This window comes from Agelaius phoeniceus, chromosome 6 (assembly GCF_051311805.1).
Source record: "Agelaius phoeniceus isolate bAgePho1 chromosome 6, bAgePho1.hap1, whole genome shotgun sequence".
NCBI lineage: Eukaryota > Metazoa > Chordata > Aves > Passeriformes > Icteridae > Agelaius > Agelaius phoeniceus.
In genome coordinates, this window is record NC_135270.1 from 29702355 (window position 1) to 29728459 (window position 26105).

General features: G+C 43.6%; 1 protein-coding gene across 1 annotated transcript in view; it reads left to right on the forward strand.

Annotated features, from left to right (window-relative positions):
* Positions 1–349: 349 nt before the first annotated feature.
* Positions 350–26105, forward strand: part of LOC129121412 (deubiquitinase DESI2-like) — a 50355-nt gene continuing 24599 nt past the window's right edge. Inside the window, exons 1-2 of the mRNA XM_077180275.1 lie at positions 350–1804; positions 2051–2122. Coding sequence (XP_077036390.1) covers positions 1766–1804; positions 2051–2122 — 111 coding nt within the window. The 5' untranslated portion in view covers positions 350–1765. The remainder of the gene's footprint in view (positions 1805–2050; positions 2123–26105) is intronic.

The window sequence follows — 26105 nt, forward strand, 5'->3', positions numbered from 1 at the left end:
CACTGGTTAACAAGTCTTATACAAGGCTGCAGCTCTATGGTCTTGTCTTTCTGCTCCTGACAAGGGAGGTGAGCCCTTCTCCGGACGGGATGGTTCCCATGTGGCTGAAGACGGGGCTGAGGCATGCTGGGCTTTGCTGATGTAACAGGCTCCCTGCAATTTTCATTCAGATCTGGTTGGCTGTGAGCTGGCAGAGAGCCTCAGCCTCAGATACGCCTCCACCTCAGATGAGGTCATCCCTGCTTTTTTTTTCCCCTCTTGCTTCAGAAATCTGTTGTGTATGAACGTTTAAGGTCAGAGTGCTAATTTCCACACCACTGCAAATCTCTGGGAGCAGGAAATCCTTGGTTTCTCTCCCAGCTGCTCTCTTTTCCAGCACCCTCACAGACTCTGCTCTCCCTTTAAAGAGAGAGGAGGAGCAAAAGGAAGACGAATTTACCGCAGTGCATTTTATAATTGATTCTCGCATCCAGTTCAGAGCGGAATGTTTGCTGGCAAGACATTGCAGAGCTTCACGGTCCTAACATGAGTGTAAAGTAGCTCCAGGAAGAAACTCCAGACCCTGCTGCTGCCAGAAGTGAAACTACTCGCCCTGCCCAGTCGCTTGGTCCCTTCCCCGCCCTCCCCCCGTGGATGCCATGCAGGGATGCATCCAGCCAGCAGGGGACGGGGTGGGTTCCCTCGGCTGTCAGTCAGTAGGAGCTGCTCTGTTCGGGACGAGCTGGTCGCGAAATAAGGACTGGCCCTGCGGAGAGCAGAGCACAGAGAGCCGGAGTGTCCAGCCCTGGCCCCGTACCCTGCCTGGAAGCATCGTCTGCTCGGCATCTTCCTCCCTCCAGCCCCAGTCCGGTTAATCCCGCCTCATCTCCCGCGAAGAACTGCCTTCTAACTTCGGCGCCGACGCAAGGTCTGCCTGCACGTCGTGGGCAGGATGGGGGTTGCGGCATCCCCTCTCTGCCCCGGGGGCAACCAGCCCCCTCCTCCTCTTCCTCCCACCGCCGAGCCCCGCGCTGGAGTCCCTTTGGCACAGCCTCTTCACCATGTCCTGCCAGCGGCGGAGAGCCCTCAAGCGAGTGCCTGAGCGGGACCGGCCCCAGCACCGCGGGCAGATCCCGGCTCCGGGCGGACCGGCCCCAGCACCGCGGGCAGATCCCGGCTCCGGGCGGACCGGCCCCAGCACCGCGGACAGATCCCACAGTGTCTCCGGGCTCCGCCGGCGGGAGGGAGCTCGGGAGCTCGGCGTCCGCTCCAGCCCCGCTCCCTGCCTTGCTGGCCCAGGTTCCTGCGTGCTGCTGGCAGCCCCCTGCGGTAGCGGCACTCGGCTCTGCCGAGAAATCTCCCCGCACGCACTGCTACCCAGCTTGCTCACGGCGCCAGAAGAGGGCTTGTATTTGGGCTCAGAATCTGTCTTCTGTGGATCGGGATTTAAGAGCTCGGACGGTGCCTGGTTACAGTGGTGTATGAGTCTACAGACCCCGAGGTGCACTACAGAGTTAAAAAGAAACCTTGGATCTGTCACGGCGTGGAGGGCTGAAATAAACCCTATACAACCAGCAAACCAAATCCAGGCCTTCCTGCCTCCCTGCAACCAACTTTACACACGCACACCCAACCGTGAGAATTCCCTCCTTTCCTCCTTCCTTCAGCGACTGTAGGATGAGGCATTTTCTTCTATCTGGCTGAGGGTAAAAGCATACCCTGGGGGCAGCAACACACATCTGGCAGGGACTGAAAGGTTTTAATCCAGCCTCCACTGCAATCAACAATGGCAAATGAACCAGTGATTCTGAATGTTTATGACATGGTGAGTATGAAATACTACTGACTGGGGGGCAGTGGGGCTGGGTGGGAGTTCATACTTGGAGGGCAGGCACTGTACAAAGAGGAGCCAAGCACAGATCCCCAGAGAGGCTGATTTCCCCCCCCCCCCCCCCCGCTTTTCCCTGGCCCAAACTCCTCATCCAAGCCTATCATGCTCTCATGTCAGAGTGTCAGAGATGATGCTGATCCTGCTTCTTTTTTTTTTTCTGGTTTTTTTTTTTTTTTTTAGCGTTTAGCCTATTTGTCCACTTTACAGGTATTGTGCCTGATTTTCTGCAGGATTTTTCAGGAGCAGCACTGGGTGAGGAGAGGACTTTTTAATTTCCAGTACCCCACTTAAGGAAGAAAATGTGGTCACCTCTGTACGTGTTAGAGATAATTTTCCTTTAATTTTAAGTGAACAAGCATTACCAGGCTGTGGGGCTGGGGTCAGGATTTCATCTAAGGAGGAGAAACAGCTGTAGAGTTGCAGTAAGAACATAATTTCTAATAATCTGGATTAATTCTTCATATGCATAAGATTGTAGTTAATAATGTTCTCTGAAGGTTAATTGCAGCAACAAGAGTAAAAAAACTGTCTGGTGAAGTTTCAGCACAGAAAGGGGCATGGGCACATGCTGCTCAGCAATATTTCCTGAAAGCTCACAGGGCAGCAAGTGGTTTTCCTTGACCTCTTCTTGCAAGGGGGAATGTGAGTGGGTGTTTTCTGTGCTAGCAAATCAGAAGGTCCAAATCTTGGCACAAACCCCCAAAGAGAAGGCGGCTTGGCACAGCCTATTTGCTTGCTGGTCTGACAGAAGCTGAGGAGAATCATGTTCACATGAGAAGTGTTTTGATGATTATGTATTTCACCTTTGTTTTTTGATTACCAACTAATGATTTTTAAAAAGTAGTTTTCAGATCGTCCACAAATTTAATAAAACTTTCTGGGGAAAATATGGCCCAGGTGCTGACTGAGCTCTAAATATCCAGCTCCAGACCTTTAAGTTTACAGCATAGATTTGCCAGGCAGTGACAACTTTTACCAGGAAGCCCACAGAACAGTGTGGGTTTCCCTGCTGGGGAAATCCAGGGAACAGACACCAAAGAGATTAGGAGTGGGTTGCTGTAAAAGTCAAATGTCTTTTTATCACAAGAATCAAGGGATCTTTGTGAACTAAAGCAGGTGGATTGTTTTCTGAGGGAAGAGAGAGTGGTAAAGGTTATTTAGGTAGGACTATATCTGCATTGGTGAGCAGTCCAGAAAGCACAAGTACTGTGGACTGAAACTGCCTCTTCCAGAGCAATTATTGGTCAAATTGAGCAAGTCAGTGTAAAATCCTTCCCAAGACTTTGGTCTTGAGTGTTTATTGGTCAGTTTCTTAGCAGCCTGAACTGTTAACTCCCCCAAGTTCTTCAGCCAACGGATTTGGTAACCCAAATAGGTGGTAGCTAGTGCCTGATAACAGGGGATTTACATTGCAAATGCACATGAAAGGATTTATCATTAATCCTTTGAGGAAAATAAAGGAGTTGTGTTGTCCTTTTATAATATCCACTGACTTCCTTGCAATTTTTTCAATTTGTTCTGCAGCAGACTATGGCCTAAGCTTTCCTCTCTCAGCCCCTGTTGATCCATCCCAAAGCAGTGGATGTTTCACCACTAAGCTGAAGAGATCCAAATACTGGATGGACATGGTCTTTATCTTTTTATGTTTGATTGATTGACACCAAAGATGAAGCCTTAAGTAATTAAGGCAGAAGGAACTTGCTGTTCATGGTCACTGTGTTCTGAGATGGACACGCAGACACAGTGAACAGAATTGAGGTCACCAATTTACTTCAGACTGAGTAGTTTTTGCTGCTTAGCAAACCATGGAAATCGTCATGTGTAAGTACTAACTCCATGGGTTAACCAGTCTATACACAGAAACCAATCTATTTTCATACAGCATCTGTTTGACTACCACTGAGTCACCTGTAGCTCAAGTCCTACCTTATGACTACTGCAGCTACATGCTTTTCCATTGCTGCTATGATTTTAACACCACGAAGCCTGGAATGTAGCCATGCAAAATCTGCACTTTGTTACACTGTGGTGGGGAATTGCGGGGGAACTGGGAAATGAGCACATTTGCTTGAATGACTGTTGGAAAACTAGCCTCAGTGGAAAAAACCCAACAACAACAATAAAAAAAAGACAGCTTGGAACAACAATTAACTGGATGTGAAGTTCTGCTTTCCTGACAAAGAACATGACCCCCGTATGGCAACTGGAAGCACTTACACTGCAGGAAAATTTATCCCCAGGGCAGAAGTTCAATTATGGGCTTTGTGCAGCTATGAAATACCCACTCTGTGTAGTCTTGTGTATTCAAAGATTATAGCCATTTATCCTTTTACCCACTGGATATGAAGCAGGCTTCTTTAGGAAAAAAAAGTTCTGCTGTTTAATGAGGTGTTTTGCACAAATTGCTGAAGCAGGTAGATCTATTTGTAGGCTTGTTTTCTTCAGCATAAAATAATGGAGCAAAAATGACTGGGTATTCCCAGTGTTCTGAATATTGTCATCAAAAGCAACCTATCTTCACCCTCAGCACACAGGGTGGTTGTACCCATCTCATGCCAAAGAGCTTGTACACTTGCAAAACAGAGCAAGTGGACTTTGCTGCTCAGTTAGGACAATTTAAAGAGTAGATATGCAGGATACTGAACTCTGATTTAATGTGTAAGTGTGAACACAGAATAACAACATGGATCATGGGTTTGGTCACTGATGAATCTCTTTGCCAGTCTGAATTCAGCTCTTGCATGGACTTAATCTAAGCCATCTGCTGGTTGGAGACCTGCAAGAAATAACTAGGTCTATAAAATCTGTGACAGTTTGCTCAGATTAGTCAGTTACCACTTTCCCTTCAGAGGGACAAATCAAATTTCCTTTCATAACTTCTTGCAGCTCTCTTTCCTCCAGTCTGTCTCAATATACTGTTTATCGTGGAACAGATCTTACTTAGACCACAGGCACAGGGTGGACTTTTTTTAGTCAGGATATTATCCTGTTTCCTCATCACTTTAAGTTTTTGAGGCTTACATTGGAATAATTTATTTAGTTGCTGTACGTTAATAAATGTTGCCTACTTCAATCAGGCAGGAGAGTAACTGCAATTATTTCCTGGGTTTAAATCTTTAACAAGCTAAACATATTCCACTAAAAATAGTTTTCTTGGAAGAGATTCAAGTTTGGGGGCTCTCCTATTTTCAGCTTATTGCCTAGCAGATTCATGCTATCATATAAGAGGCAAAGATATTCATATCACTATTGTTCCTCTTTTATTACAGCTGAGGTTGTCCTGAATTTCCCCTGTCTTTGCAGTTGATAACATGCAGAACTGTTTTGATCTATTGGCATTTTTGCTTACTCCTTCTGCTGGGGAAAATGAGCCCCTGAGATGTGCTGCAGAGGAGAATGAAAGCCCTGGTCATCAGGGAGTCAGGGAGCAATGACGTGGGATCTATTTGAATGAGAGGGGGGATCTCTTACTCAGCCTTGTCCCACAGTTACTCCATTGATTCCACTGACAATACTTGTCATTCCCTCTGGAGAGGGAAGTACCATTCAGGTTACTGTAGATGGACTGAAGAAAGGAAGATGCTTTGTACCTCTGCCTTCAGTACATAAGGAGCCTTTGAGTCTATTATAGAAACAGCAACAGGATTGCAAGCAAAGGACTTAATTCTGTGACGTGATTGTTTTGAAGCATTGAGTAGATCATGGAGCATGTCATTATCTCTCTGGAGGAAAGAATAAGTCTAGTTACTCAAAAATGTGAATGTATTAGTGCTTACTGTAGGTGAAAGTCTCCGATGCTCTCAGCTCACTTAGTCAGAAGAGTGAAAAACCCTAGTGCAGGTGGTGGCCCCATCTCTACACTGCTTGTTAGTTGTTTGTGAGCTGCTGTGTGTGGAGAAGCACAGCATCACCTGACTGTATTTGGTATTCCAGGAAGCCACATAGAGAGTAAGGGGAATCTTTTGTCAAGTAAGTTGATAGCTGTGAAATTTCTTGCTGTGATGAGCTGAATGGTTGTTCTAAGTCAATAGTAGAACTTGTGGTCTTGAAAGATTAAGTAATGGACAGTCACTAGGATTTTTTTTCCCCTTCTCCGTATGTTGACCACACATTTATTTTTTGTATTTAACAAATAGAGAAAAAAAAGCAAAATATTACCTTTGGGAGATTTTTATTAAATTCTGGCAACTCCTAATATAGATATATAAAATTAAATGCTTTGATTTTCCTTCAGATATTTGCAAGTCATTTCTGGTCAAAATTATTAGTCAAATCTGAATCATTTCAGTTCTCCAAAACACACTATTCACTCAAAGGTTTGCCATGTTCTTGGAAAGGCATGGCAGGTGTACCCTATTCTTATTTGTTCTCTGACCAGTCACAAAACTCGTAAGAATTCCCTCTTCCATGAATAAGAACAGGCTAGGAAAAATCTGGAGTGTTTTAATCTTCTTCACAGGCTTGTTGAGGAGGTAAGTGTAAAGATTTTGTGTTTAACATTTGACTTTATCACTGACTCTTCATTTATCTAGATTCTTATTCATTCTTCTGTCTTCAAATCACATCAAGCTCAGGGTACTGGGGAACAAAGCAGAATGGTGAGCTAACAGGGGCTTGGAAATGGGTTCCCCACAGTGCTATAGTGTATCCAACAGGAGTGCTAAATGCTCTTTTTTTCTAGGAGTGGTCAGACATAGTGCTGCTCAGAGGTGTGAGGGATCAGACAGCCCTCAGGGGCTTGTTTTATGCATCTTCCTGGAGGTTTGAGTTGGCCTTCTGTGCTGATTTTTTGTTTGCTTGGTAGGACTGTGTTTAGATTATTCAACTATGCATATGCTGCATAATGGGTTCAGGGTTCATAAGTCTTGTGTCATACTATGATGCTTTCTGTTATGGGCCCAAAAACTCTCTGGGAAGACTCTTGGTTAAAGGTCAGTAAGCCTAAATAGACCACTGCTGAGAATGAGGGAAAAGAGCAGAAAAAGCTGGATAACAGCAGAGTCCTGAGCCCAAGGTATGAGAAGTGTGTCCAGACTGCTTCAGTTTTCTTGGATACAACAATTCCCAATGCAAATGCTCTTGACTTTGGAAAAAAAAAACCCTCAATATTTTTTTTTTAAAGAAAGGTGTTATGGCAAATTTGGTGGCAGTACATTAGAGGTTTCAAATAAATCAGACTGAGCCGCCTGGCAGTCTGTGCAGGTGAGGAAAACTAGGCTTTGTTTCTGCATCTCTTTTCCTCCTAGACTGCATCAATTTCATTTGCGTGACAACAGGCTGACCTCAGGCAGGGTGGTAGAGTGGGACTGTTCCCTTGCCCTGCTTGAATGCAGGAGCAGAGGGACAAGAAAAGCAATTTGTTGATGCTGAGCACGGGGTTGTAGTCAGTGCCTGCTTTAAGTCTGTGAGATGATGAAATGTAACTAGATATCCTTCCTCTCTTGTCTTTGGAGAGAGGAAATCAATTGGAAGAAGAAGAAAAGATTAAAAAACCTATTACAATGAGCTGCAGCTGAGTTCTTTCCTTCAAGAAGAAGGAATCCAAACATGTCATCTGATTTAAATCAATTAAAGAGAAAAAGAGGAAGTGGCATGGCCCAAGTTAATAAGTCCAGCAATGAAGTGTGCCCATTTATGTATAGTAAGTGAATTTTTGTTGTCTTAGCAACAGCCTAGAGATGTGTTATCCATTGGGGGAGCAGTCTGTTTGGATGTTGTCAGGGTGACAAGCTGGCTACCTGTCTGTGCTACTGCAGATCTTCTCCAGCACTGCAGCCCTGTCACTGACTACTGTATGCTTATGCATGAGATGTCTAAAGAGCTGTCTCTTGACTGCACACAGGGCATTGCTCCTCCAGCCCCAGCATTTATCCCATCAGCAAACTCACTGAGCCAGTGCTCTGTTGCCCAGTGGACTGACTTGAACTGACTCATCCAGGGCAACACAGGAGTTGGCACTTCTGCTAGTCCTGCTTGCCTTAGGAAAACTGCTCCCCAGCATGCACCAACAAAAGTAAGAAACCTGAGGAGAACCTAGGAAAGCTAAAGACAGTGTTAAAAAATGTGTGAACTCTGCTTCTGGAGCAAAAGCCTCATGGATCCTGTCATTAGCCCACAGTTCCCACATCAGTGCTCTTGAGTTGGTTCCTGCAGGTGACAGTCTGACTTGGTATTTCTATAGCACTTATTTCAAGGCAGTCTGAACCCTTGTGGGGTCAGGAGACTCCTGTGCAGGATTTCAGGTGTAAGCCCAGGGGCTTAAAGTAAGGTCAGCTCTAACCCAGAGATATGGAAGATCCAGAGTTACTATTGCTGATACTGGAAGCTGTTCTTTCACCCTGTCCACAGGTGAAGTCCCAATTCCCTGGCCTGGCTCTGAGCAGCTCTGAGAGAAATGATTGCTTTGTCTTGAAACCATATGGAAGTTGGTTTCCAGTGATTTTTCTCTGGTGCTTTTTGGGCGTTCCCCTTACAGAAAGGCAGATTCCTTTTAGAACATGACACTTCGGTCAGCAGGATTTAGCTTCTGGCTCACTAGGCTGTCAAGGTTCCTAATTTTACTTGGCTATTCTTTAAAACAAGCAAATAAGCCCCCAAACCAAACAAACCCTTCTTACTATTGATGAAAGCTGATGTGTTGACAATACTGGAGCCTGTCATTCTCCTAACAAATAAATTTATGCTAGTAGTAGGAAAGCAGACCTTTCTCGCTCTACATCCCTACTACATCCCTAGTGTATAGGTTGAGCTGCTCTGGTGTCATGGCTCAGCTGGTCATCCAGCTTCCTACTCAGGCAGCCCACAGGGACTAAGTCATACATGCAATGGGAGCTTCTGTAGGGGAGAGCTGAGCATTAGTGAGCTACCAAGTTGGAACAGCTGTCAGATCCATTTCCAAGTGTGGTGATCAGCAGGTATATAATTGTGCATTAGTGCAATGAACTGAATTTAAATGGGTGTCTTAGGGCTGAAAGCTATGTTAGTGACCTGAACTGCCCTTATTCTAATTCTGTTTGTTTCAGTCCCTCTTGTTCCTGTCATTATGCCAAGATGACATAGCTGGAGCTGGGGAGGGAGTCAGAGACCAATCAATACAAAAAATCTATATTTTTGCTGGGGAAGAAAAAAACCAAAATTCCTAAGTCTAATGATTCTTTCTCTAACAAGTAGACTCAAACTGTTAGGAAAGAAAAAAAAAATATTTGCTCCTGTTCTAACAACCACTGGATGTTTTTGAGCATGAAAGATCCAGGGCAGAGAAAGCAGGTATCTCCTCATTTCAGAGCTTTATCTATCAGCCCGTGAATCTGTGAGACTTCTCATCTCAGAGGAAAATATGAGGCTGCATCCTAAGATTGGAAAATTGTTTTAATTGGTAACTTAATTTTTAAACAATTAATCCTCAGGTGTCTGGGAAAGCAATGATAAGGGAAATAGAAAATCTGGGAGAAATAAATGATCTGATAGGTGGGAATGCTGATCTACAGAAGCAAGTGTCTGATGCTAGAAATACTGAAAGCATTTCAGCCTGTTTAGTGCATTCATTGTGTGTGTCAACATATGAGTTGAATGCCATGTGATTCCTGATAGATCCACATCTCTGGGAAAGGGAGGACCTGGCACAGTGTAAGCTCTGTTGATTGCATGGTTTGCTGAACCTTCAACCTTGGATCTGTTATTTTGCTTTCCATATGGTCATACTTAAACCCACAAGGAACTATCAACCCATTTGCTGTTCTCTTCAATATCTGCTAGTGAGTGACTTATACTGGATCCTGATGCAAGAAAATAAGCTTCCTAGATGCTGATTGCTGCCTTGGGGTTTAGAGTGTACAAGGAGCCCAATGTAGCCTTCCAGAGTGAATTACAGGCTTTGCCATAGGTTCGCTTTCCCTAGGTAAACAATGTTCTCCTAGACATCTGTTCTTGGCTCATCTGTGTGTCTTGCTCTGTTTGGGATTACTTGGAGCTGATGAATTTATAATTGCCCTGTATTTGTCATCTCCCCTAGCCCTGGATTAGCCTGGTGAATGTGAGAAGTGACAGAAAGGAGTGAGAGGTTAACCATGGGATTAATCTGATAAGTCATTACCTCTGTCATTAACCTCTACTTTTGGGTAGTACCTGGGGTAAGAGCCTCAGCTATCTGCTCTAGTTCCATAAGAAGGAGGCCTAGGTTGTGGGTATTTTCAGGCAGGGCTTGATTGCTTTCTTAGCAAATCACTTATCTAGAAAATGAAAGGCTATACCTAGCAAAGCATCGATATAAAAGGACGTTTTAGGATATTTGGCTGACCTCTGTATTTCTCTCAGGAAAGGTTGAGGTATTTTCCCTCATTGATCTTCTATCATAGCTATCAACTTTGAAGAGATGCCTTGACTATTTCAGGGCATTTGAGATGGCATCACACACCCAGAGGTTTCATCATGAGTGCTGCTTATGTGCTGGGGCAGTAACAGTACTAGTTCTGCATTTGGCTTCTACCGTTTAGTGTGCTGATGCATCTGGGGTGACAGAGACCAGGTTAAAATCCCTGGGGGTGTCAAATACAGCTGCCTCTTCACACAGGTCTGCCAGAGAAGCAGACAGCAGGAAACTCTGGATTTGCTTGTTCTGGGTCTCCTGTGTGAAAATATTTCTGTATTGTTTGCTCACTTAGCAGAAGAGTGCATATTTCCAGTGAATCCTAGCTGTTCCAGGAGGTTGTCCAGGCTGGAGCCAAGCTATAGTGCTACTCACACTTGTCCTATGGCCCACTGAACATGTATTTTGTATGAAAGGAATCTATTCCCTACTTTATGCAATTCTAAAACTGCTTCACCACAAAGGAATGAGAAAGCTGGACTCCAGATACACTATGATAGATCAGCCAGGCCACTTCTCTCTGAGGCAGGTGGAGAGTCAAATTCCTTCTGTCAGGCTGAGGTTGTTAGAAAGTTGGATTGTACCCTCCTGGACAAGTGTTTGGGCTCCTGGTTATTAGGTACAAGCAGAAAGCACTTGCTCCTCCTGGGAATTAAGAGGTCAAGCTTGCTCTTCCCTCATCCTACTTGTTTGTTTTCAGTCAGGGCATTTTTAGACAGATGTCAGGCTTTGTTGTGCTGAGAGGATCTTTTCTGCCCTTCCTTCCTTACCTATCTACTAAGTCTGCAGATTCAGTTACTTGAGGAGCTTTTTTTTTCTGAGTCTGTCCCAGCACTAAGAATTCGAGGGCTATTATGCCTTTAGAGCAACCCTGTGATGGAGACATTGTGGAAAGGGGAGAAGGCAGTGCTGAAGGTTTCCAAATCTGTGGAGGCCAGAGCTAAAAAGGCATGTCCCAGGCTGAAATCCACCCACCATCTGTCTCCAGCTCTAACATTCATTGTTCTTGATTGCAGTACCATTTGCTGTACTTTTATTCACTCTAATTTTTATGGCTGCTTGTTATCCAAGACAGCTGGCTATCTTCTCTTTGGCAGTTCTTTGGATGTAGAATAGACCTATTTTCTATTGCTGGAGCATTGTGCCTTGTATGCTGGCTACTGCAAGAACACTGGGGGACAGGGCATTGAGGAATAGGTTGTACTGAATTGAAACAGAACGGATGAATTCCAGTGTAAGCCAAGGAGAAACAGGGGCAAATTAAATGGGTCCAGTTCAAGCTCAGGTATTCTTGGGACCAGAAGAAAGGTAATACTGTAAATCCTTTTTTCCCCCTTATGTGTCTCATAAACAAGAGCAGTGACTTCTGCAGAGCAAAAGCTTCTGGAAGGATGAAAAAAATGCAAACCACATGGATCCCTAAAAATTTCAGTTGTTTTTATTGTCTGGGTCAAATTCTGTCTCCTCCCCTGGGCAGAGTGCTGCTGGCAGGAGGTGTTCTATATCATGGTAGCCAGAGGCCTTGGCAAGCAGGCAGGACACCCCTGGGGGGCAAGGGAGGACAGCCCTGGGGGGCATCCCAGCACTGTGTTAATTAGATTGGTTATACATCCCCCTGATGGCTGAGCGTGTGCTCTTCTGTCCCTTGTATTCAGGCAGAGCTAATAGGAAGGAACATGTCATCAGAGAGCTGAATTGGGAGGTAAAAAATGAATGAGTATGGGGAGGAAGAGACTCCTTACACATCTGTTTTTCAGTTTTTAACTGCACAGTATCAACTAAAAGTTTTTCAATACTCTTTGAAGCACCCTCTACTCTTGATAGAAAGGCAAGGAAGCAGGAAGCAAACTGGAGTAAAGGTGATATTCTACAGCTCACAAATCTGTGGCTTTTCAAGTGCTGTTTGTAATATGGCATGTTATTGAAATGCTTCAAGGATTCCCTTTGTAATGTGTAATTACTCTCAGATATGCAGTTCAGTGCCTATTGCAGCTGCTGTTCTGACTAATTTTAATGTGGTTAAAGCCATTCATGGATCAAAGAAATTTATGCAGATGAAATTTTAAAGCTAGTGTAAAGAACAATTTAATAGTGTCTAACACATCAGGTACTTAAAAATCCTGTACTTGGTACCTCTGAACTTGGTACCAAGTACAGGATTTTTAAGTATCTGATGATAAGTACCTTGACCTCTCATGTCCAGAGGACTTTGAAGCATATTTCTAACTGTCTGTTACCTCTCCTGAGATCTCAGAGGTGTCTTATTAAAGCTGGTGTTCAAGCCTATTAAATACATGAATGCAGCTTCTAATGATGCATCTCATTTAGGTGAGCTTGACACCAGGAGCTGGGAGGAATCATTGCTGCCCTGGTCCCCCAAGTGCATGGGATAGTGAATTAGTGATAGCCACCTGGAGAAGTGCAGGATAATACCTTCTTCTGTGTTGGAAGATACTAGCAAAGTATCTTGAAAAGGCTGCTGACTTCCAGGGGCACACCAACCTCGTCACCTTCTTACCCTACCAGCTCCCCTCCCTCCCTTCTGAAAAGTGCAGCCTCAGCTCCAGGGGATTGCAAATGGGAAGCATCTGTCCTTGAGCTCTCAGTCTCTCCAGCCAGTTAATTATTAATCATCACAATATCCCTCGTGCCAAGCATCTGAGCTGCCTATGAAGCATGGAGAACAGTTTTATCAGTCCAGTCAGAAAGTTTTAGTCTTCTGCTACTCATTATTGTAAAGCTGTTGTTCTGTGAAAGAACTTAAGCACCCAGAAGTGATAGTTTATCTCATCTGAGCCCACACCAGATGACCTGGTACTAGCAGGGGCAACAAATGTGAAAACTGAGAAAATGCAAGAGAAAGTTAAGCTTCTTTCATGAGTCTGGCAACAGAACTGGTGCTGTACCATTGTATGGGATGAGAACTGTAATGCTACTGCAGCTACTGGTATATTGCCCATTATGAACACCTACCTACTAGGAACATACCTCAATATTTAGCTCTCTAAAAGATACCTGCTAGGCTGTTAAATCCTGGGTGGCACAACTAATTTTCTGTGACTGTTGGCTGACTGTTGTGCCTCTCTGTGGTATGCTGCTGCTTGCCATTGCTTAGAATCAGAGACACTTGAGGTTGTATGGAGCTCTAGGACTTACCTGTAGTCTGATTCAGCTTCTGTGCTATTATAAAAGAGAGACTGAGAGGAGACAGACCAAAGAATAGGCATGAAAGAAGAAAATTGCTGAACTCATCTCAAGGCACTTACTATTGGGAATATTCAGACATGAGAACCTGACACCCAACTCCTTCTAGCTGGGACAATTCTAGTGGAAATGGAATGGCACCAGCACTACATTTCTGGTTGAGGCAATATTCCACTTTCCTGCTACTATTTGAAATCCTACTGTGGGAAGCTTTGGGTGTTGCAGGTAAGTGAACCCAATAAGACAGGATGATACACATGGCTTAAATTTTGCTCTTTAGGATCCCTAGGATATCATTAGCTCCTCAGGTACCTCTATGTTCTCCTCTGCCCTTCCTTCTATCCCAGGATGCCCTCATGCAGATTGAAAGAAATTATAGTGGCTCGGATAGCATGCTTTTTTGTCTAAGTAAATTGATGATTGAGTATCAAGCAAGGGTCAAACTCACTCTTCCTTCATTCTTTTCTAAGATACTATGTAAAAGACCAACTCTTATTTACATGCAATAATAGATGGTGATTTTTTTTTCCTCCTTTCAATTCAAACATAACATTGTGTTCAATGACACCACAATGTTTTGTGGAAAGTACAAGTGCTTTGAACATGTGGGAATCAAAAAGCTCCAAACAGATTGTTTGATGCTGCCAACAAAGCATGTCCTTGGACTCTGGCCGAGAACAACCAAACCTTCATTTTGAGTAGAGCACTGGACATTGAGAAAGAGAAATACCCAAACCTTAGTCCTAGTTCCCATCTCAATGGCATTTCTAGCAAGCCACTTCAATCTCTTCACCTTGAGTCATCTCACCTGTAAGATAACCTATTTATGGGATGCTTAGGTGTTTAACACTCTGACTGCTTTTTTGGCACCTGAGATGTAGCTGCCTGGGTGGGAATGATTCCCATAGGGATGAGAGGCAGCAGCAGGATTTCTGGGTGGTGAGCTGAGGGGCAGCAGCCCTGCATCCTGCTGGCTGCCTGACCTGTGTCCAGGTGAGCACATGCCCTCCTGCTCCATCCCTCTTGCCTGCCCTGGCAACTGTTCCTGTCCTTCCTGTCAATCAGGGGGTGGTGGTCCCAATCCCTTCTTACCATAGCCTGCCTGGTGAGGATAGGGGATTTTCTGAAGTAGTCACCCACCACACCTGCTGCCCTCTGACCACAGACAGCAGATGAAGTGTTTAGAGATAGCTGCTATTTCTGTCATTAGCATCCAGACTTCCTGGGAGAAAACTGCTGAAATCTGTGACAGCTGAAATCTGAGTCAGAGGAAGCTTTTAACTTCAGCATGTACAAAAGCAAGGGGAAAGTGGGGGAGGGAAAAACAGAGCTCAATTTGCTATTCATTTAATTCTGTCAGGAAAGCCCAGGCAAATCAAGATGATGGTGTGCGAATTGCAAGCACGCAGGTTGCAGCATGGTGGATGTTGTTCAAGGGATGGAAGATGCAGAAGAGGTGGGTAAGAAAACAATGCAGCACGAGAGGGCTGTGTGCTGTGCTTTGTGACAGGATACATTAACTCCCCCTGAGCAGCTCTGTGCTCTGGACCTTGCTGATGGTGCTTGACAATTTAAAGCAAATGTATCTCCATGCTGTGTTGCTGTTGCAGGGGGTGGAACAGGATACCCAAGGGATCTGCTTAGCCTTTTCCACTCCAGGGCATGAGCCTTTCTCAGTCTTCTCCAGCATACTTGCCATTATTTCCCTGGAGAAGGAAAAGGCTGTTATTCCCAATGTGCAGCTGAGGCACTAGCTTGCAGAGAGGCTGGCTAGTCTGATGATAGGACATGAGGAAGGGAATGAAGCTGTGTCAGGGGAAGTTCAGACTGGACATTAGGAAAAAGGTTTTCACTGAGAGGGTGATTGGCCACTGGAAGAGGCTCCTCAGGGAGGTGGTCATAGCACCAGCCTTGCATGTTCAAGGAGTGTCTGGACAACATTTTTAGTTATTACAGTTTAGATTTAGGTAGTCCCGAGAGAAGCAAGAAGTTGAACTTAATGATCCTTATGGGTCCCTCCAATTTGAGGTATTCTATGACTCTATGATTAGGTAACTTGTTGTACACTCCCTTCGGTTTTGATGTGGAGTTAGGTTTGTGAGACTATTCTCATTCTTCTCCACATGTAGCTGCTGAAAATGGTCTGATTTCTTTTTAAGGACTGTGATAGATATTTCAAAGCAAAGTGTTTTACTGCAGCTTCCTAGTTTACCTGTGCTCTCCTTTGACAGAGTTCAGATAGCTTCCAGCACTGAAGGGAACTGTGGGTCAGAAGCACTCTTCCAGCACTCAGTCTTTTCAAAATGAAAGTGCGGGCCCTCTGTTGTTATCATGATTTCCTGTTTGAAAGAAAAGTACCAGGATTTAATGTCGTACTGTGATGCCAACAGGATCAGAGATGGTTCTTTCCAAACTGATTAATTTACAGAGCATCTCTGATGATACAATTCAAGAAGCTCTCTGAAAAGGTGTCACTTAGTAAACTGGGGTAAATGAGTCAGAGCATGAACGATTAGTGCTCCCCTTTCCCCCTCGTGACTCTGTATAAGCTTTGGACTGAGAAAGGAGGAGGTAAAGGAGAAACAGTCACTCCCAGTTCTGCCCAATGACTTGACAACAGGATTACGTTCATGTTAATCCATCAAAATTTACCCTTTGCTTTAGAAATAAAAACAATTGCTCTAGACAAGCCTGAAGTCTTTATGCTGATGTGTTTATACAGGGTATAATTTAATTTGATGGCCAATGGATTTGAAAATATTGTTGTTTAACTTGGTACTGGACAAAATAAAATGCTACCTAGGATTTTGGGGGGATAAGGACACGGGGGTTACAGGAGGTGATGTGGTTAAGCACTGCATGCACATATGTGGTCTGGGGACAGCTTGACAGACTGCAGGCTTTTGGAAAGAACTAGTCTAGCAAAGGAGCGGGGGGGGGGAGAAAGCATCTGCCAGTAAATAGATGGATAAAGATGTTTCTTGCTGCTTTTAAGGAGCACCAATCATCTTTATAACTTTGACAGGTGGCAGTGGGGCAGGAGGGGAGGAAGAGATTCAGAGAATTGTGTGGGTGGTGAAGAAATTAATCCTAATGAATTGGAAGAGCAAATCCACAGTGGGCAGAAAGCTTTGGATTTCTGCCCTGCTGGATATGAATAAATAGAAGAGAATCCCTTTTGCACGCAAGAGCTAATTGGGCACTTACAGCGTGATCTCAAAACCTTTGCTTAAATTGTATTCTGACTACCAAAGTGTGAGGCAGATTCTCTCCCACAGGTTCACAAGGCTTGCCCATTCTTTCAGACAGATGAAAGCTCATCTTTGAAACACCTCCCCTCCTTGTATTTCCAAGGTTTCCTTTCCATGTTTTCGTTCTTATTCACAGAAAAGAACACAAACATAAGAACTGCCAAACTGTTTCAGACCAAGGATCCATCTAATCCAATTTCATTATTCTTCCCTCAATGCCTGCTTGTGGTCACAATTGGGAGATGGAGCAGCACAAGCATATATGACACTTCCTTCTAACACGTTCACACATTTTTAGCTCTGGGGCTTCTCTGAGCTTGACCTCTGCTTCTTTACTAGGCCTCCACAGCTCTTTCTTCCATTCAATTTTCCTGAGCAAATGTAACCTCCTGTATCAACAGCCCTTGCTGGTAGCTTGCAGGTGTATTACTTAGTGGTGTAAAGCTAAGTCCTCTTCTGATTTCCTCACTCCTCCTACTTCTACAAAAATAAAAGTGGGAGGTTCCAGCATGGGAATCTCACCAGTTTTATTTTGGAGGAAACAAGAAAATTCTGATGGAAAGATTAAATTAATTTTTTCTGTAACAGTGGATGGGTGGATTGAGTTCTCCTTTTGCAGCTTTGCTATCACTTGGCCCTAAAGACTTCTCTTCTGACCTTTTGGAGGAAGGATTGAAGAAATAAATGTTACTGAGGAGGTTATTCTTTTAATTTTTTAGGTCTGTCTAGAAGCTAAAAGTGAAAATGTTTTCATCTGCTCTTGAAAGGACAGGGTCTTGAGACAATTTGAGTGAGGAATGATCAGTAAGAGTGCTGCCTGCAGTGCTCTCTGCTGGACACTCAGGTTCTCCCATCCCTAATTTGTGTGTTCATGATGTCTAGATCTTTATTGTGACTGCACTTGAACTAAGATTTGAGTGCCACGATGCCAAGCAGTTCCACATGCTCAAGAAACAGAGCATCGGAATGCTTCCAAAATCTTGGCTATTCTTAAGGCTTTAAAACTCAAGACTGATTCCTGTTTACTTGAAGCATCTTCCAAAGGCTCATTTGTGACATGAATCATGTTCTTCTCCATCTCATCTCTCTGTTAAACCTAGCTGGCATTCTTTCTCTCCTGAGTGTTTTTCTTTAGGACTGGCACCAGTGCAGCAATTCTTCACCAGGCTGGTCTTGCTCATGTCTGTTCTGTAGTGCCATCTGATCACACAGATGAGGAGCACGTGCCTTGCTAGGACTGAGCTGGAAGGGAAATCAAAGAAGGTATTTGCAAACATGGGTGCACAAAACCCATGGTATAAGTGTTCAAGTGAAGTAGAAACTACAGCTACACAATTACACAAAATAGAAATGAAGCTCATGTCAGAGTAGGTGGTCTTTTTTTTTACAAAGAGAGAGGAAAAAATGTGCATTGCTGGCTATTTTTCTCCATCCAGCACTGTTTTCATACTTGATTACCTGAACACTGCTACTGCAGGGTAGCAAACCAAGCTGTGTGTTTACTTTTGTTGTTTACCACTTACAAATGCACTTTGGAGGATGAAGTAAGTTGAGAGTTAAAAATTTGCATCTTCTGTAGTTTACTTGCTGAAGAGGGCTGTCTTCTGAGCAGACCAATTATTGCCACAGAAAGCAAAGGCATTCCTAGGGATTCAGCAGCACAGTTGTGTAAGTCACCATGTTCTGGAAGAGGAGGATTAGGAGAAAATTGTTCCTATAAGGAATTTTGCCAAGGACTAATCTGCAGTGCTGTACCTTTGGTGCAATACTGGGCTTGTTTCTAGGCTTGATTACTAAAATAGCATATGTGAAAGGAGACCGTTGGATTTGTGCAGTCTTGGACATGTTTGCATATTGCTAGCCAGCCACTTGATGGAAAGCAGAGGGTTAAAGCACTGCTGTTCTCTAAGGCTTTGCTGCACACATACAGACTGCATTTATGTTTGCAGATGTGGTGCATGAGCAAATATGTCCTGTTTGCTTGTGAAGTTTTCTCAATGTTCTCCTGTGGATGGAGGTAATGCTCTCCTGCTTACAATATGCTGGTGTTTGCCTTGTCCTGCTGTTGATGATTCATTTGTGATACCAAAAATGAGCCTTAGCCATGAACTGGGATTCCATCCTATTTCACAAAGACACTTTGTAAATAGGAGCCAGAGAAAGAGTTCTGGCTCCAAAGAGATGATGAGCTACTTCTCCCCTAGATCTGATAGGAAGCATGAGAAGAAAGATAGTGTTCATAAACCAATCTGGTGACACTAGCCCCTCCTGAGATCTCCCAGTCATGCAAGCAGTCTTTTGGTCATGATGCCCAGTTTTATGTTATCTTGGGGATTTTATCCCTTTGTGGTCTCTTACAGTAAGAGAAGCTAAACAAGATTATTGTGGTGTTAAAGGGAATCACAGTAAAATGAATTATAAAAATGCTACTGAACTCGTACTTCATAGAGCAAATGGAACTTTCACATAAGATGAAATATATCTGGCTGGGCTGCTGATCTTATTTGTTTGATGAATCTGTTTACCTCTTGCATGCATCCATCTAACTTGGGAGAAGGCAGATGTATGGAGTGGGAACTGAATGGTCTCAGACCTATCCATTCATCACCTGCATGACTTTCATTGCTAGAGTGTCCAGATCACTTCCCTGCTAGAAAGGAATAGAAATATATTTTTCTCTTGGTTTACTGGATAATTAACTTAATTTATGGCTTTATGACCATTTGTATTCCTTAGCTTGCATGAGTGAACTTACAGAAAAGCAGCTCAAGGGAACTGAAATCCACATGTGCTGTACAATACCCTTAATCACATATGCAAGTCATGTCTGTATCAAAGGTGACACCAACTGAATGGGGTTTTGCCCTTGTTCTGCATTATGGATCACTCTGGAAAGAGGGTGATGACTTTTTTAGGTCTCTGATTCTCTGAGAAGAATTTCTGGGTCAGTATGGAATATGAATTGTGTATAGTGTCCTATTATGAGCATGTGCTCTTATTTTAGATAGTAATCAAAATGGGGATGTACTTGGAGTGTGCTTCTTCACCTCCAGATATAAGTTGCAATCTGCTTTTGAGGAACTTGACAATGGCTGACCTCCTCAGGACAAATAAGGCTTTGTTTTTCTACAATAGATATCTAGGCATCTAGAAGGGTCCAGATGTCTTAGAATACCTTCGTTTTAGAAGGGCCGATCTATGGAGGCAGCTTAATCTGAGGGCAGAGGTCTTAGATATTAGAGGATGTCATGAGCTAGGTGAGGTATCACAGTGCTTACCTCTTTCTCCTACATCAGCCTGGCCACAGTTCAGATTAGATGTCTGCTCTGCATGCAGGAGAAACATTTGGCAGTTCTCTGAGGGATCTGGCAGACAACACCATTTGCACTCCACGGTACAAATACACAACCCTTTCTCTTTTCACTGAAGCAAATGGGAGCCAAGATGTAGTTGCAGTATCTAATGGATTTTTATAGAAATAAATACTAATGGGGGTGGTGAGGAGGAGACAGAGGGAGGAATATTCCCAGAGAAATTAGTTACATAAGGCAAATTCTCCTCTTTGGTCTTATTAAAGTATTTCCTTATCTTACCTTTTCTCCTTCAATTCCTGATCTTACTGGCTATATTTCAGATGTGGAGATACTGTAAGATGCAAGTCTGTGAAGGAAGCAGTTGTCTGAATCTCTTGGGTCATTTCAGATCTGTTTCTAGATTTATGCAACATACAGCAGACTAGCACAGAAGATTTGCTTTAATACAAGTGTAAAATTGCTATTGTGCCCAGAAGAAAGGAAATATTTAGGGGAGCCTGAATACTAGTCCAACACATGCTGTGCTGTTTATGAGTTGGGGGTAAGGAGAAGAAAGAAAGGACAACTTAATGTTTTCCAAAGAAGCTTCACTGTCAGGTTTATGCCTCTGCCTGTGCAATGGTGTGTGTGCCCCTTGGGAGAAGCAAGCACAGAGGCTGTCCCTTTGAAGGGACAAACACCGGCATTTTAACCTGAAGTGGTTTGCACACAAAACAGTATCTTCATAGTGCCAAATGCTATTGCCTCAATGCCACCCAGTGCTGCCAACAGCCACTTCTGTCTTCTGGCAAGAGATGGCTGTTAAATGCTTTTGGAGCAGCACATCCAGTGCTGCCCATTAAATAAAGACAGAGGGAATTCTTGGGGGAAAGAAAAAAACAACAAAAACCAAACTTCCTGTAGCCCCCACCCAAACCAAAGCAGAGTACATTACATCAGAGTTGTTAAGACACTCCCACAGCTTTTTAATTGGTTCCCAACCACAGTGGCATGCTGCACATATTAATCATTCTGTTGCATCTTCATATGGGGGGAGCAAAAGTATCCCTAAAACACTTTGTCAGCATCCAGTAGGTAAATGCCAACAATAAGAAATTTCCTCATTTCCTAAGCTATTCATGTTTACTATCTTTGGGAATTTTAAATAGTGTTACAGTCACTCAGCAGAGAAGCCCTAGGGTCATGGGTTATAAACAATTTTCTGTCTGAACTTCCTGACTGCTGTTTCTGTATCAGTTTTGTGCCTTGAAGACAATAATTATTCCAACAACCCATTTTGGCATTGAGCTAGATTATAGAGTTACCCCTTCTTGAGACAGTTCCCTTCTCAAGGAAATGTTCCTTGCTTTACTGTTTTATTTTTTTTCCTTCTTCAGACCAGCAGAAGTGGGTTTTGAGGGAAGATGTGTTTGAATCTCCATGCACAGCAGCATTTTATCAGTGCTATATTCAGGTTCCTGAATATATTCTGTTTTATCTCTAAAATTCTAACCTAGAGATATCACTGTAATGCAATTCCTCAGTAGCTGTGCAGAAAGAACAGAGAGAGTATACAATTTTGGCAGAAATGCACATGTATCCATTTACCTGTATGAAGTGCAAAGAGATGAGACGCTGTATGACATTGGCACTGTATGAAGAGTTTTATCCAAGACAGGACAAACACTGTAGAGTAGAAGGACAGGTTATTAGCTGCAGGAATCTGTATTTCCCAGTGTTTTTCTAAGCTAAGCTGGTTAGACACCCTGCCAGCCAGGCAAGGGCCCTGGAAGGCCCTGGAACCTCTCCAGGAAAAACCTCAGCTCACATTGTGAAAGGGTTTCCCCTATCTATGCAGCAGAATAGATTCTCTTCTCAGAAACTCGGAGACAAATATTGATTTTTTTTTCTTTTGCAATAGCAAACTATTGTTAGTGGCATGCAGTCAATTTCTTTCATGGACACTATGAGGTATTTTGAATGTGTGCCACCAAAGCCAGCATGGAGTATAGATTGCTTAGTGCAAGCACACCCTGCCCTGCTCTTTTCTGATCTGCTCTTGGCTCAAAGGACAGGCACAACTGGCTTTGGCAAGAGAATGGGAATGGGACTGAGTGAGAATTTACAGGCCTATACAACATATAATTTTGATTCTACACAATCCTTGTACAAAGAGAAAATCTGGGGAATCTTACATTCTTTTTTCACTTTCTTGTAAGGATTCAGATTCACCTGTGGGTAGGTTTAACTCCTGGCTATGAGGTGCTAATGCTACCATTAGGAATCCCCAGGGTGACTCCTACTTTGTGGATCTTCATCTTTATTGGGGGTTCTCTTTACCAGAGTGTGGAGCTCACACTGTAGTGGAATGGGAAGGTCTTCCATTCAGATTGCTGATAATGATGGTGTTAAACACTTCAGGGTAGATGGGAATTGGAAGAAGAATTTGGAGGATCACAGTCTTGAATGTGAGTGTAGTATCATGCTGATGAAATTTCAGTTTTGACCTGGTCTGGAGTAAATCTGTGGTATGTCCATAGCAGAGTAGGGAATCCCTCTCAAATTCTTGTTTGGCATCCTAGCTGTGGAAACAGCATGGTGAAGTGTATTTGAAACTATACTGTAACTTGAAACAGATTAGTGTTTTGCATGTTCTCATTAGAAACCCAAGAAGAGATCACAAGAAATCTGCCTCAGGTGGTCAGGCATGGACTGTTGGTGTGCCTGGGGTAACCAAAAAGCAGGTATTTGTGTTTGCCCAGCCAGGAACATCCAGGCAAAGGAGGGCAAATAAATAAGGAAGAATCAGTGTCATATTAGCATTTGGCTATCATGGAAGAGAAATTCAGGAACCTGAGCAGGGATCTAGACAAGCCTTTGGAAGAAAAGTCTTAGCTGCTGGTTTATTTGGTGGCATGAATCTCGCACTCTCTTCTGCTGGGCAGTTTACATGTGCATGCATCACTTTGATGGAGAAGCTATGGCTGGTGATTGGGGTGTTCATCTTGGATTTGAAAGACTGAAGTTCAAATTTCTGCTAATAATCTGTCAGAGCAGAGATGAACTGTGCTTTTCAGCACAATTTTTGAGGGATATGCTACAGCTGCTTGTCAATCAGCTGTTCTGTGGGGGACCTGGGGTGTGTGGTACCTGCAGCCCAGTACTCTGAGCAAAGCAGATGCTTTGGCCTGGGCAGGACTGATGAGTCAGCTGGAGTGTGTTTGCAAAGGATCCACTGAATGTCTGTTTTCTCTCTGTAATGCTGGATATCAGGATGGGTTAGCTTCTTCTTTGGGAAGAAACACTGCTACAGATCCACAGAAGACAGCAAAGGATCCTTACCAACCAGGAAAAGGAGATGTTAATGTTTCTTGGTCTGAGCAAGGTCGCAGCATTACTCCACATCTGAAAAATCATTTAACAGCCCTATTTGTTATTACAGTTCTCAGTTACATCCTTTCTGCAAGAGGAAGGACAGAGAGCCCTAAGGCTGTATTGCTGACCCTACCAGATATGTCAGGGTCAATCCAGTTCCAGAGCCAAAGCATCTGCACTGTGCTTCAGACAGCTCTGATGAGCTCCTGTCCAAGCTGTTGGGTATTTATCTCCCTTGCATTTTTTTTCAGCTCATCTGAATCCTCTTTGATGGGAAGCCTACTTATTGACAGTCTGGGCTGAGAGCTCACAATACAGATAGGTGTGTAGTGTCTGAAATACACTCAGCTAAGAATGTTAGCAGACTCCTTGACATTAGCAGAGCAAAACAGTTCAGACCATTCAATACTCTGTCTTGTACAGGCACATTAAGGCTTTCTCAATATCTGGTTTTGAGTCATACAAATGTTTTCTTGTTCTTTTTTTGCTGCCAGGAATCTTCTAAGCACTTAGTCAAAGTCTCTCTTTTTTTAAAGTATGTTGCTCCTACTTGAATCTTTTGTGTCATTCTTAAGAAGTATTCTCCCATAATTCATGTCAGCCCTTCAAATATTTGCAGATTTGTCATTTGCAGTCATTGCTTTGCTAAACTATTAGTGCTTCTAAATTAATTCTTATATGTCAGTCTTGCTACTTCCCTGATCATTTTGCTGCTGTTCTTTTTCAATACCTCTCAATTTGTCATTGTGAATGCATGTAAGGCAAAGGTATTATTACTTCTTTAAGCTTCTAACACATGTGAGTTTCTCAGGCACATTCCATGAGTGAATATATTTCAGTGTAATCCTGCAAATGGATGTGCTTTTTTTCATATGCTTGAGATGAAGAGTTTCATAAAAGTTGTCTGAACTAAGGGGATACAACATGTAAAGGGGTGTGCAATAGCATTGATAATCCTTCTTCTGGGCTGCTTATAAGATTACTGTGTGGGACAGGCTCCTGGCACTGGCACATGCTCCAGCAACCCCTCCTCAGTGACTTCTGCTTGATATCCCAGCCCCACCCTGGCTCACTGAGCTGACTCCTTCAGGTACAGTCAGTAATGAAGTTTAGGGAAACAGGTGGAGGTTGGAAAAATGGTATATTGCTTCTTGTATGCTGTAAACAGTCTGCTATAAATGCCATGTTTGGTACACAGCTGAGATGGGCCATTAGTGTGCCTGGTGTGACAAACCCTTGGCCTGGCGGGCTGGCTTTGTGTGAACCTTCAAACAGAAGAGACAGGGATGGTCATTCTGCAGGGACAGAAAATAGTTGTTTATTTTAGCCAGCAAGTTGCCCTATGTCTCTGTTTGTGAGGCAGGTTCTCCCTCGAGCACTGAAACATGAGTTGGATGAGTGCTGGCTCTCCTCATCAAGAGAGCTGTGTTTGATGCAGAGCACACCGGGTCAGCTGCCTTCAAACAGCAGCTTCAGATGTGCATGCCTTGAGGCCAAGGATGCACAGCAGTCAACTTGTAAACACCTCACAGATGTAGCTGCAGGAGGGAAGCTCTGCTCAGGACAACACCTGCCAGCAGCATAACAGGCTAGAAAGTATAAACAGTAATGGAGAAAGCAGAAAATTGTAAGAGACTTCAAGTAATACGAGTATGCTGAGCTAGAACTGTGCCTACCATTTATAGGATGAGGCTGTAAGTGGAAGTGCTGGAGGTATCCCATTGTCACAGCTAAATCTTGCTTGTGACTTTTAATTAAAATATTCTGAATACACCCAAAGTTAACTTGTGAAATGCTTACTGTTTCATTTCCACAGCATGATTAATATTTTCTTCTGTCCTCATATTCTTCCACTAAAATCGCATTGCGTCACAACATTGAAGCATAAGTAGATTTCCAATCTCTCTCAGCAGCAGCATCAGTTTTTAATCCATACACAGCGTTTTAGAAGCCTCTGAAATAAGCTCTTTATGCTTCTTGATTGTAAAGGTTTTATTGTTGGCTCATGCATCAGGCAATTCAGATGCATATTATAATAATGTCTGAAAAGCCACAGTAAACTCTGAAGAAATGCTTCCTGAGGAGACAGCCAAAGACTGTATTCAGCCCAACCTGAGAAGAAAAGTTCCTTTGCAGAGCAGGACTTGGCTGAAATAGAAGACCTGCTGAGACAGAGCTGGCTGCTGCAGTCCCTCAGAGGCTTGGCCTCTCATTCTTCTCCAGGCTGCAACTGAGCATCCTGCCTTGGGTCTCCTCTCCTAGTATCTGTGGGTTTGCATGAGGGAATACATTTAGCAGTATCAGTTTTAAGCATCAGGCTGTTGTTTCCCAGGAAATCCTTGTTCTATTAGAGTGTATTAACCTGAAGAGTAGAGAAGTGTCTTCAGCAGAAGCTTCTTTCATTCAAAATGCAGCAGAGCAGAGGCAGTTGCATGCCAAAGGATGCCTTGTCTTTTTCTTCTCTCTGACTCTGCTCCTCAGATGTCTGCTCTTCAGCCAATCCAAGTATGAAGTGGGGTTCTTGAGTGGGGTCCTTGTGTATCCCTGCCTCATCAGAGCTACATCAAGCTCTCTTGCTGCACTGAACCTGCAGAGTTCTCAGTATTTGAGAATGCTCTCCTGGAAGAAAAACTGTAGTTCCTGAGCTTTAATCAGTTCTGGCAGTTGGGTTATTTGCAAGCAGGCCAGTGACTACACCCTGAGAATTGTTTTTCTTGATATTTGAAAGTTACTGCCTACTGCAACTG